General features: G+C 31.2%; 1 protein-coding gene across 1 annotated transcript in view; it reads left to right on the forward strand.

Moving 5' to 3' along the window:
* The window catches only part of LOC143080239 (uncharacterized), a 30,295-nt gene extending 18,610 nt beyond the window's left edge, over positions 1 to 11,685 (forward strand). The window contains exons 14-17 of the mRNA XM_076255969.1: positions 1,287 to 1,400; positions 8,133 to 8,246; positions 9,556 to 9,707; positions 11,509 to 11,685. Of these exons, the coding sequence (XP_076112084.1) occupies positions 1,287 to 1,400; positions 8,133 to 8,246; positions 9,556 to 9,707; positions 11,509 to 11,679 (551 nt within the window). The 3' untranslated portion in view covers positions 11,680 to 11,685. The remainder of the gene's footprint in view (positions 1 to 1,286; positions 1,401 to 8,132; positions 8,247 to 9,555; positions 9,708 to 11,508) is intronic.
* Positions 11,686 to 14,146: the final 2,461 nt, after the last annotated feature.

Genomic DNA, 14,146 nt, shown 5'->3' on the forward strand with positions numbered 1-14,146 from the left:
GAAAGATCTGCCATAGATTTTGAGAAAACAAAAATTCTGCCATAGATTTGGAGAAAACAAAAATTCTACCATAGATTTGGAGAAAACAAAAATTCTGCCAAAGATTTGGAGAAAACAAAAAATCTGCCATAAATTTGATTTGATTAACGTTATAACGTCACATTTGCCAAAGATTAGGAATCTGCCATAGATTTGGAACCCGCCATAGATTTGAGTCCTATATATTTACTCGAACTTTTATGAACATTTTTACAATAAGTAGTGTGTATATACTGGAATAGTTAGGAAAGCAAATAAAGTATTATAGCTTCAGAAAAAAATTAGTTTCAAATATGTTTTATGATTAATAGTGAAGATTTTTTATTAGTTGAATATTCTATGCGGCAGTTTTTTTAACTTGGATAAATGAAGATCGTTGTTTTTAATCCTTAGTATTTCGAATAATTCGTAATTTTGCAAAAAGTAAATTTATAAAAATGACTAAGCATTTGACAAATGTACATTTGGGACAAAATATAACTCAATAAACTTTAAAAATTAACATAACGTGTAGTGTGTGTCTGTCATATATTTTAGGAATCTAATTTTTTGTACACCATTTGATAGATCGTGTCTCAATGTTCAACTACTTCGAGATAAAATAGAACATTTTTCAAAGGAATACTGCAATTATCTCTGTTACTTTGTTCAACTGAATCGAAGATACATTTTGCTTTTCTCGCAATTTTCGAGTTCTCTTCACGTGTTAGTTAAATTACGTAAAAATCATTGAATTAATAAACATATCAAAGGTATCCAGGGTAAGCCTGACACACCTTGATTACTCCTGACTTATTGACACAGATGGACTACGCTACCAACTATGATATGTCAATATCCAGGCACAAAAATCAAAGTTTAAAACAAAATGGCCTTGGGTTAGCTTCTTCGTTGTTTGAACTGTCATTAGTTTCCAATCAATCCACTACTGAAGTTTGAATCACGGTGGTTATTAAGACAACGGAAATGATTTTGTCATAAGTAAAGTAAAACTGAAATGAAATTTAAATTGTATCAACAACCATTACATGTATGTAGTTGTAATGAAAATAGAACAAACCAACGGTGACCTATAGTCGCTTTTTCTGTGTCATTTGGTCTCTTATGGATAGTTGTCTCATTGGCAATTATACCACATCTTTTTATATTCCGTACGTGAATGTTTAAGAAAACTCTTTCATTGTCACTTATATGTATTTATTTATTCACATTTTAGATTCATTACAAATTATTTTCATAATTGACAGTTACACCATGTTCTTCAAACCCTTGTATGAACTCGGGCTCTTGTTTGGTACAGAAACGCAATTACAGCTACACTTGTCGGTGCCCTAGTGGATTTCAAGGCGTACATTGTGAAGGTATGTGCGATATCTATGTATTATGAAACTAATTATTTATAAAATGAAAACTGTTCTAAAGTCTGTTGAATATAATGTTGTGTGTAAATTGTTATGACAATACATTGACCTCATGATGATTTCTGTAATACGTGTTTTAGTAGGCTGTCGGTCCGTGTAACACTTATTAATTCAAAAATTTAAAAAGTTTTGAAATTTTGGATTTTTGGAATTTTGATCAAAGTTTTAAAATATCAAAATTTCAAATTGTGTAAAAGTTTTGAAATTTTGAAATTTTAACCAAATTATTAAAATATTAAAATTCTAAATATTGTTTTTAAATTTGATAGTTTAGGATTTTGATCAAACTTCTAAAATATTGAACCTTACATGCAATGTTGATTATTTCATTTTTTGAAAGTTTGATTTTTTATAAAATAAATTTTTGATTGAAATATCAAAAATAGAAAAGGGGCAAAAAGAGGGGTACCTGTAAAAAGCGAAACGAAATAAAAGCAGAACGAAACGAACAATATGATTGAAAACATACTGATACTTAAAAGTTAATTTATGAAATAAAACCACAGACAGACAGTTGTAAGCGGTGAAAAATTGGATGACAAAATAAATATTTCTCAAAAGAAGAGAATTCATTTCAAAACAAGACGAACAGATCTGATATTGGCCATTTTACTTGCTGGTTTTTCTAGCACCCATATTTTAGGAGAAACAGGAGTAACAGTAAAAACTGAACAACTCGCAGTAGGTCAAATAGTATGTTTAGGTTGAGCATGTATATATATTTTCTACTGAACTCTAAGCAATAGAAAGGCTCAATACACGGTGTATTATCTCTTTTGATTTCAAATTTTTCTGTTTTACTCTACGACTTCTTACTTTCTGCAATCATGTTGGTTAAAGAATATATCATTTAATCTGTTCTTTGTAGGTTATTGGCCCTTAATATTCAGCTTGTCGTCACAAAAATTGACTTTTGTCAGACAAAGTTGACAAAATTGAATTTTGTCTCACAAAATTGAGTTTTGTCTCACAAAATTGAGTTTTGTCTCACAAAAGTCAATTTTGTCTCACAAAAGTCTATTTTGTCTCACAAAATTGAATTTTGTATCACACAACTGACTTTTGTGTTTTAATTTCCATATCAGGTAACAAAAGTCAATTTTGTATGCAAATAAGTTTATATTTGCATACCTTTTTGACAAAAGTCTACAAAAAAGAATTTTGTCTACAAAAAAGAATTTTGTCATGACAAAAATGAATTTTGTCATCACAAAATTGAAGTTCTCATAAAACAAGTCTGTATCACATACTTTTGTAAGACAAAAATGATTTTGTTATGACAGAATTGAATTTTGTACAAAACCACAAGAGTCCCATTCGGCGCCCCGTAGTATGACGAGCATAGTTATATTGCCTTGTATCAATGATTTTAGTTAATATTTTTTTGGTACGGTAGGAATACTGAATGCATGGTGTCCTAATTAAGGTTGTGCTAGTCTACAATGTGGGAGGTTTTTGATATATATATATTTATATATATATATCTTATTTACGCTGAAATTAAGACCAAATATTAGTAGATTGGAGCCAAGATACTGTTACAAGGTATCTACATAAACTCATCATAGATGGATACCGGGATATAAATTTTGCCGGTTTTTGCGCCAGACGCGTTTCGTCTACAAAAGACTTATCAGTGACGCTCGATTCAAATCAAGTTAAAAAGGCAAATAAAGTCAAATAAAATTAAAAGGCCAAATAAATTCAACGTTTATATCAAACTTATAGCTCTGGTTTTGTAAAAGTTGATACCATTCATATCATATAAAAACGTATACCATAAACATTATTTTCAGCATTCATATGTATGTAATAGTTGCCGCTGTATTACATTAAATACCCATCTATTTATTTGTAGGTGTCGGCATTTTGAAAATTGAAAATTCTTTTCAAATTAAAGTTTATGTCAGCGATATACTTAATAAAAATGCTTCGACAAAACAACAACACCCCACTTTTAAAGTTAAATGGTTGCTCCATTATAGACAACGTTTGGACTGGTTATCATATGCGTACATGCAACTCCATTATGGGTCCTAGATCAACCACTGTTTTTAAATAGTAAATAAAAGGAAAGGGATTTTTTTTTTTTGTATTAAGGGATATTATTGTTCCGTATTTGTATTTTGTTATTTGAACATTTTTAAGTTATCGTACGACAATCGACTTTTAGCAAACTAAAAGAACACAGGTACATCCAGTCAGAATGGGGCGTGTAAAGAGAAGCCACAGTGTCAGCTGCATGATGGATTTTTCCATTTTTGGCCATACACCAATGTTGCTCTCGAAAAACCAGTACAATGTAAAACGCTGAATTTTAAGTAAAAAATTCAACTACGGAACGCTGAAAACTGAAATTTGAAAGTCAAGAAAAATAAGAACCAGTGACGCATATTTCATGAATGTTCAGGAACAAATTAGCAATAAATACAACAGGGAGAGAGTGTGCATAATGAAGACATAACCTTTCAATCAGTTTAATTAAGGTCTGGAGCTGGCGTATGGCAGTAACTGCTAGCTTTATATAAAGTAGTCCTTTGTTAATTTATTATCATTGTCATTTTGATTAGTTTCGTTTGTTTCCTTTTCTGACATAGGACTTGTATTTCCTTTTCAAATGCGTTTTACTGTTCGTATTACTGTGTATTTTTCATTCTTTATTGGCTAGATGTATAGAGGAGAGTTGTGATCTCACGAAACATGTTTAACCCCGTCGCATTTGTGCGCCTGTACCAATTCAGGAGCCTCTGTCCTTTTAAGTCTTGTATGATTTTAATTTTAGTTCATTGTTATATTTCGAAGTTTAGTATGAAGTCTATAATCACTTAACCAGTACACTTTTTTGTCTAGGGGCCAGCTGAAGCGTGCCTAGCACAACGTTCATTAGGGCCCCGCCGACGGCGGGTCGCCCTATAGTGATCAGTCTGTCCGTCCGTCCGTCCGTCCGTAACACTTTCGTGTCCGCTCCATATCTACAGAACCGTTATGATTTCATACTTAATACTTAACAGGATTATTAACCAACACCAGAGGGTGTGTCATGTTGTATGTACAACTTCCTAGGTCAAAGGTCAAGGTCAAAAACTTTGGTTTCAGTTGACAACCCCGTGTCCTGTGGTGAAGATCGTGTCCGCTCCATATCTAGATAACCATTATGATTTCAAAGTTTATACTTGACATCCATTTTAACAACCACCAGAGGGTGTGTCATGATGTATGTACAACTTCCTAGGTCAAAGGTCAATGTCAAAAACTTTGGTTTCGAGTTGACAATCCTGTGTCCTGTGGTGAAGATCGTGTCCGCTCCATATCTAGATAATCGTTATGATTTCAAAGTATATACTTGTCATACATTTTAACCACCACCAGAGGGCGTGTCATGATGTATGTACAACTTCCTAGGTCAAAGGTCAACGTCAAAAAAACTTTGGTTTCAGTTGACAACCCTGTGTCCTGTGGTGAAGATTGTGTCCGCTCTATATCTTGAGAACCGTTATGATTTCAAATATTATACTTGACATCCATTTTAACCAACACCAGAGGGTGTGTCATGATGTATGTACCACTTCCTAGGTCAAAGGTCTGTCTGTCTGTTGGTCTGTCCATCGCTAACAAATTTGATCCACATTATATTTTGAGAGGACAGCTGTTATTATTTCATACTTTATACCTGACAAACATTTTCAACTTAACATATATATTAACCAACACAAGAGAATGTGTCATAATGTATGCATCCTAGGTCTAAGATCAGTCTGTCGGTCTGTCCATCCGTTCGTTGTTCTTAACAAATTGTGTCCGCTCTACCTCTCGAGAACCATTAATATTTCATACTTTATACTTGGTGGGTCATAATATATTGAAGGCATAATTCTAAAAATATGTGACAAATATCAATTGGGCAGCACCTTTAAACATATTGTTCAAACATCAATCCATATATCCAGAAGTCACCTTAGAGTAGTAAACAATGAGTTCACATTATGCAGTCATATCACTATTATACTATGAAAGTAAGATGAGAATATTTATCAGTTTTAACTTAAAATCTTAGATCAAAATCACACATGAGACTATGTAATAACTTCAAATAATGCTTCATATCAGATTATCCATACAACTTATTTACCCCACGTTATTGACAGCGGGGCCCACAGAGATGGCTCCCATCTCAATGATATCTATTTGCGACGCTATACATTAAGTATTCCTTCCGTGTTATTTCTTGGAACTGAAATAAATCATAAAAGGCAATATATTATCGTCATGCAATCGATAAAAAAGAAAACAAAACGTTTAAAGTTGCATGCGACCGCAGCGCTTTTTCTGGATCTACTTTCATCAGGAACGTCAAAAAGGCGAATAATACTATTTGGTTTACTGCGAGTTGGTCAGTTTTCACTGTTACTTCTAAATGTTGGGCACTGGGAACACCAAATAGCTCTGAATTATTTATCTCAAACGCTAACCTTATATAAGAGATTTAAATCAACTTATTTAATTCCGGTTTAAATAGGTTTAACAAATTTTTTTGATAGATGCACAACCTTAAAATTTCAGAATACTGTTATCCCATGTGATGTCTAATATGTTTTATATAAAAAAAAAAGGTTCTTCTTTCCATTATTTATTTTGTAATTAAACATGATTTGATATATTTTGTGCTATTCATTTATAACTAAGAATGATTGTTATCAGAGCCGTGTTAACATCAGTGTTTACAGGTACCCCTCTTTTTTAAAAAATCAAACTTTCTAAAAGTGAAATAATCAAAATTGCACGTTAGGTTTAGTATTTTAAAATTTTGATCAAATTCCTAAACTATCAAATTTATAAACGATATTTAGAATTTTAATATTTTAATAATTTGGTTAAAATTTCAAAATTTCAAAACTTTTACACAATTTGAAATTTTGATATTTTGAAACTTTTTAAAACTTTGAATTGATAAGTGTTACACGGACCGCTGTCATATTGATGTATACAAAATTAAGAGATGTGATGTGATTTCAAATATCATTCAGACAAAATAATAAAGTTCTGTTCTTTGTGTATTTTGTCTTTTTGGTTATAGCGTTTCATGCTTCATGAAGATTTATGAATGGAGCCTTTTAACTGATTATGGACTTTTTAAATCTTATGCTGTTATGTTACAACACTGTCTAAAGTCAGAGGTAGAATATGTATTTTATCTTCGCCGTATTCTCGATGTGCTTATTGAAATGAGCCAGTTAAAGTAAAACAAAAAAAATACCAAATACCGATTTAGTCACCCATAGTTTACTACATTGACATCATTGACATCTACGGTTGATATTTACATCATTGACAAGCATATATCTCCTTTTTCTCAATAAAGATGTAACCAATATAATTACATATCACCGTAAATGTTTCAACATTGATCAAAATTCGAACGACTATGTTATTCATAAAAGGTCTTGATTTGAGTATTCTTCAAATTAGAAAGCTATTTACAAACAAAAACAATTATGACAACATGAAACCGATTACAAACAATTAATTGTCATGTTCCTGGCTTAAAACAGACACGTCGATCATATGAAGGAATGAAGATGTTTGAAAATTCTTTCGACAATACATGAGAACAACCTACAAAAAAAAACGTGTAAATCTGCCTCACTTATTAGAATGGTACTTAGAACAAATAGACAAAAGCTCAATATTTGTATTTCGTAAATATTTGAAAGAATAGATATGTAGATCCTGTTCTCCTGACAAAAATCAGAACATATCCAATGCATTTAGCATCTTAAAAGCACAAGCAGTCTGAAGAGCAAATCTTTTGCAATTCCAACATACACAATGTAATAGTGTAAATTTGAAGAAGAGCTTCACCTATTGATACTTAATTAGCAATATAAGTTGAGTCACGTTTTTTTGGATAAAATATAAAATCAACTTAAGTACATAGAAAACGATATTTTAAGATGTGATATCAAGTACAATTGATAGTTTGTAATAACATGTATATTATAATGTTATCAGGACGTTTCTTTATTGTTATTGTATCTGATCAACATTATTCGCTTAATACCTATTTTGATCTGAGCGTCACTGGTGAGTCTTATGTAGACGAAACGCGCATCTGGCGTATCAAATTATAATCCTGGTATCTTTGATAACTATGTTCTCTTCTTAATTTCCGTGATGGACAAATATACTCCAAGATTGCCTTACATATCACATATGTATAGATCTATCGATAGAAATACGAATAAAGCAATCTAAGCTTCATTATATTAATTATATGATTAACCAACTAATATCAGGCAGGTGCTTCCTTGTTAGCACAAGAAGATTACTTTTCGGTAACAAATTATACAAATTTATGTAAAATGTAAAATCCCGAACATTAAACTATCCAAAGTGAGTAACCTATGTAGTAAATAAATTATTGTGGTCGAATACTTTATAATTTGATTCGTATAACTTCTGTATTGTTTATCCGTCAGACCATCTCATTTTTCTTATTTGCCTCGGCTTGTCTGAACACAGACATTTTGTCAAGCCTTATTATTTAACTTTTCAAATTATTTTCAGGTGCTATCTGCCATTATTCAAAACTTTCATGCATTCATTGAAAGAGTTTAAGTTCTTTGCATAGAATCAATCAATCAATTAACATTTATTGGTATTTACTCGTTTTAGTGTCACCTTGTTCTCCGAATCCTTGTAAAAATGCTGGACTATGTGGAATATTGGCAAGTAACGACAGTTATATTTGTCACTGCCGCAACGAGACCTTTGGTGATCTCTGCGAAGGTATGTTTAATCAAATTAAGAATTAACTTGTAACAGGTTAAATGCATGTAATAATTATAATCTTTCAAAACATGTTATGCTCTGTGAGTTTAATTGTTATATAAATGATCAGTCACCTTGCTAATTTTCAAGTTTATAATTGTAAAATAATAACACACAATGTGTATGGATTATTTACAGAAAAGGCATTATAATGTGAACAGAAGGTAAATTAAATGATATTAATTTGATATAGAATATGAAAAGATTCAGAATATAAAAAGAGCAAATAAAATCACCGTACGTTGTTTTTACCTGCAATAACATAAAATAGAAGGATTATAATATTATGGCGCTCTGTTTTTGGTGTTTTTATCTCATATCTACTATCTAGATTGAATATGTTATTGTTCTACACATGTTTATAATGGCATTTTATGTATTATATGTTCCTCTGTGACCTTTATCTGTTAGATAAAACATTCTATTCTAGCTAGTCTACTACAGTTCCCCGAAATATCTCAATCAAAGCTCTTTATTTTTGTCCATCTTATGTTTATAATCTTTTTTTTTTTATTTAAATACATTTTTAAAGGAACACTAGCTACGAGATATATAAAAAAAAATAAAGTTTGATTTTGTTCGATCATAAATAAAAGTGAAATGGTGAAATAATAATTCGTTTTAAGTAGCAAGTATGGTTTAGTTTTGTCAAAATAAGCTAAGAACATTTGCAAGTGAACAATTCGTCCTCGTAGATTCTGTATTCATCTTGTCTTTTACCTGGTGATGGATTTCGTATGAATTATGCGTGTTAAGTTATCAAAAGAAAAATAATGTCAACATTGAAGACAACAGAGGTTAATCATTTGATTGACTGATTCGATCCACAAAACAATGGACAAAGAAAAATCCTCACTCTCATGAATTTATGTACAGCAGTTATCAATCAAAAAGAACAAATCATCAGCAAACGAAGTCGAGATTCGATTTGTGAACCCTGGATATGTTGTCTGGTTGTAATTGTTATGATTGGTAAGGTATTCTTCTGATTGAATTATATACTCACGTCATAGAAATAGATGAATAATTATTTGAAAAGCTTGCCAACTGTAAATGAATTCTAACTTTTAAGTATACAATTTAAAAAATCAAACGATGCAGCTTCGTTTCATTTCACCGTATTGTTGAAGTTAGTCCCCATAAATATCTAAAAAAAAAATTCTGACGCCATTCACATTAGTAAAGAAGCTCAAATCCTCAGTACTGTAGCCTTGTGAGAATATTTTTAATTTGATTACTAGTTACCGACTTCAATATTCTGTTTTAGTGTCGTACTTCAAAACAATTTACTCCTCTGGATATCCGTCCGCATATGTGAATGGTGTTCATCAAAGTTGGACACTTTATGCCGGAATTGGAAATACTATTAGAATCAAATTCCGTGATTTTCATACAGAGAAATGTTGCGACCACGTAAGAGTAAGTAAAAGAGTATATTTTATTGGTTTATTTTTGAGCGTCGGCGTCTGCCTGTCAGAATTAAAAATCTATCCATGTATTTTTTTCTATCAAAAAGAATCACCAGAAAATGGATATTTTATTCTATTGGATTTTAATCAGAAGTTCATCTGTATGAGGGAAGGGAGTAAATGGATATATAAGCATTTTCCCTAGAGAAAAAGTCCTGCAAACGTTTTTTAAATTTAAGATAATAGATAATAAAAAGCCAACATTTGTTCAACGATATTCAGATTTTGAAGATCCGTTTGTTAAATGAAAGTTTCTCAACCAGAAAACAAAACATGAGAAAATTATCTGAAAACCAAATTACCTAGGCAATTGCATCTCCGTTTGTCATCTGACTTGCCATACTAAGCTCAATCAAGTATACAACAACAGGGAGTAGGACATGCCCGTTTATAATGAGAATATGTAGTCTATAATTCTTGTGTGAAGAGAGCACACCAGAGAATGTCTGTCATGGATAAAGACACAGAGACGTAGAATAAATCAACAATGTGAAGACCCAAATAATGACAGTGTGCTGTTAAAACTCTTTGGATGGGTTGTTGTCTCTTTCACTCGTTTCCCGTTTTCATTCTCTATTCTAAATTCGTGTTAACAAAAGTAAAACTTATGTTGTGTCGCTTTCACTACGAGTTCATTATAACAAATTTGAGTGTTTTTGGTTGCAGAACAACACTGTTAATATAGTAAGTGAAATATAAACATGCAACATATATATGAAGATGATTTGTCGTGAACGATTTAGTAATTTGTAAAGCATATCTGTGAAATGGAAAGTTACAAATTAAAGTCAAACATTGTCCCGTTTATCATGTATCCACGTATGCGATAGTCTTAAACTAAGTCCTGTAGTATAGATTTCAATAGGAAAATCCAGATAATAATCAAATTTAAACTTTTGTCTTGTCTTTTATATCAACTTTGCAAGGAACCTTGAAATGTAGCAGTCAAATTGAAAACTATTTAAAAGTTACCGGTGTCTGTCTATTTGATGACAAATTCCCTTTTGTATGTTTCTTGCAGAAAGGATCATTCTTCATGTTTGCTGTTGATCCATGTACTGATCGGGTTTTCAGCTTTAGATTAAATCCAATTTTTTTAAAAACCTTATTCTGTCTCTTTTGCCTGATGAGACGTCCTTTTTTTTTAAATATCCATGCTTTAAAATTATTATCTTGAGGCTATTTTTGAAACACGTCATATTCGGCACTGGGTTGTGCCAAGAGATAAACATCATCTTTTTTTGTTCACTAACTTATACACAGCCAATTTTGCATAGGTACTATTTTTGTACTTAAAATCCGTAGTGTTGAAAATTTACTTTTGATATTAAGCACTATTTCTTTACTTAAAAATTATTGTACTATTTACGTACCTGTATTTTACAGTACTTAACTTGTACTTCAAATTTTGGTACAGAAATAATACCAAAAGCGATCACAATATTCCATGTTTGAAAATCATAATTTTAAGAGATTTTAAATAGACATACTATCAAAATTGTAACCAAAAATATGTAGTACTTAAATTTTCAAGTACAAATCAAGTACTGTGAAATACAGGTACCTAAATATTACAATAATTTTAGAGTAACAAAATAGTACTGAACATTAGAAGTAGTTTTCCAGAACTACAGATTTTTGGTACAGACATAGTACCTATGCAAAAGTAGCTGTGTATATCAGGATCGTATAAAAGACGTATTTCTTTTTGTTTGTTTTGTAAATTGCATGTATTCAATTTTTGTTAACAGGTTCACGATGGAAGATATACCACCAATGATACAATAGCAGATTACACAGGATCTCTGTCGGGTATTAAAGTGAACAATTCAACTGGACAATATATGTTATTAGACTTTAAAGCTGATGGTTCTAATGTGGATGTAGGATTCAGAGCAGATGTTTATAAAGTAAAAATATGAACGTTTTGGTTAGTTTTTTATATGGATTTATAGTATTACCAATACACACCATTTTGCACTTGTTAATTTGAAGGTAACTTTATATCCTGCAATTTAACTTTTAGTTAACAGTTTATTAGATCCAGTAGTACCCACCTACATATATGTACATCATAAACAATTACCGCTTTCGAACGTTGTATACTAAAATATATTTCCTGAAATCTCTATGTTTCAATTGATTGCTGATAATGGTTTTGTATTTGTTTCTTTCTATCTACCAAAGTGTACCCAATCATTAGGTTTTAATTTAAAAACATTGAATATGGCTTAATTGAAAAGGAAAAAAACACATTTATAAACAATAAAGGCAACAGTAGTAGTATACAACTGTTCAACAGTCATAAATCGATTGAGAGTAATCTAATCCGGATTACAAACTAAAACTGAGGGAAACACATCACCTATAAGAGGAAAACAACGAAACAGAAACACTGAAGTGCAACAAAAAACAAACGACAGTACAACACACACAGAAACGAACTATTAGATAACAACTGCCATTTTCCTGACTTGGTACAGGACAACTTAAGAAAAATGGTGGGTTGAACCTGGTTTTATGGCTAGTCATATTTCGTGCTTTTATGGCAATGTTAAATATACCACTAAGATGACTACATCACATGACAGGAATGCAATACAAATATGCAAGAAAATTCAGGACAGAAAAACACAAGAAACACACTTTATGCTATCTGTGTTGTATAAAAAGCAATTGCTAATCGCCAATCATTATTGCAAATAAGACAGCAACACCATGTCAAAACCAGAATAAAGCAAAGCAACAAAACATTAAAGTTAAGACAAGAACTGGAACAATTCAATCAGCCATTATGATCATCTATCACGCTGGAAATGCATTGTTAAAACCCGTTTGTTAGAATCATTTGATTATTCTAGAGAAGTTGGGTTTTTTTCTTTGCAAAACAGTATCGACATACTGAGAGGACCTTTATGAAAATATTAAAATTGACACACTCAACTTCAAGAAAGTCGTTGTGCACGTATTTTTTTTATGCTAGGGAACTTTTCAAATTAAATTCATCGTATGATGTGATTAAACTACAATACATGTATGTCATCGATATGGTCGCAACTGCAACGAACAAAAACAAGACAGGTAATTAAATATAATGTTTTGTATAGATATCAACACAGAACCCTGTAATTTGTGTAATAACTGAAAGGAAAGATCAATTTCACCAAACGGATTATTCGACATTGATTTATTCAACGTGTGCAATAGCAGGCGGTCTCATGACAACTTCTCAAAATGAAAATACATGAGGAAAAGTATAAGATGCCGATGAGTGAATGAAAAGTATATATTTGTGGAGAAAATGGAGAAAATAAATTAAAAAAAACAGCTGTTTTTTTCATCTGGAAATAATTTTGAAGACAACAGTAAGAGCAAATTACTCCTGTAAAAAAAAATGTTTTGCCCAATCAAAATGCTGAAAACATACATAAAAACTTTATCAAAATAATACAACAAAAAAAACCATACAAATAAATCTATCAGTTACTCCAAGAATAAAGGTGTTGTAGTTGATAGTATATTGAAAAGGACGCCGATAAAAATACTTTTGTAAACGAAATATATTACATACGGCATTTAGTATTCACCTTCTCGAAAAGATTGACTGGAATTTTAATACAATAACAAACATAATTGAAACGACATTGTAAAAAACAAAACTATATTGCTTCCAAACCCTTCCTCAGTACAAACATGCACCATAAATGCCAAAAGTCAAAACCAGATAGGAACATGCATAAATATTGAGTCATGTCAAACGTCGAAAGACGAAAAGGGATACAATAGCAAGAAAACAAACAAACAGAAAACTGTTAAGCAAAGTAAACAACACACAATTTTAGTACAAATATTCTATAACTTTAGGCCAAATTTTATTATTTGTATAGCAGACACTGAACATTTATCCACTGAGTATCTGATATTTTCCGTTGATTTTTTTTTTTTAGAAAAAGGACGAGACCTTCTTTCACAAAACACTGTATCATATTTTTTAGGATAAGTCACCGGTGACGTTTAATAAATTCTGAGTAGTAGCAAGAAGCTATTGTATATCGTAAAAGTTGAGAAACATATACTTCATACGCGGGTGAATTTAATATATTGCCACGTATATAAAGGTTCAGAATAGATTGCTAATTTCAATATTTAAATCGTCTCGTTTGTCTTATATTCTATATCTGTGCTAACTGCCGTTGTCAAATTCGAAATAAATGTTTAGACATGAGACAGAGAAGAAAGATGTGGTTTCTTTAAACACTAGAAATAGCTCAAGGACATATAAATTAAACCCTATGAGACAAAGATTGGCTTGTTAATAGGAAGAACATCATCAATGTCACAGAATTAAACGCCTTTTTGAAGGAATTTATTGGTGTATAAACTCGACCA

Source organism: Mytilus galloprovincialis, chromosome 6, assembly GCF_965363235.1.
Source record: "Mytilus galloprovincialis chromosome 6, xbMytGall1.hap1.1, whole genome shotgun sequence".
Lineage (NCBI taxonomy): Eukaryota > Metazoa > Mollusca > Bivalvia > Mytilida > Mytilidae > Mytilus > Mytilus galloprovincialis.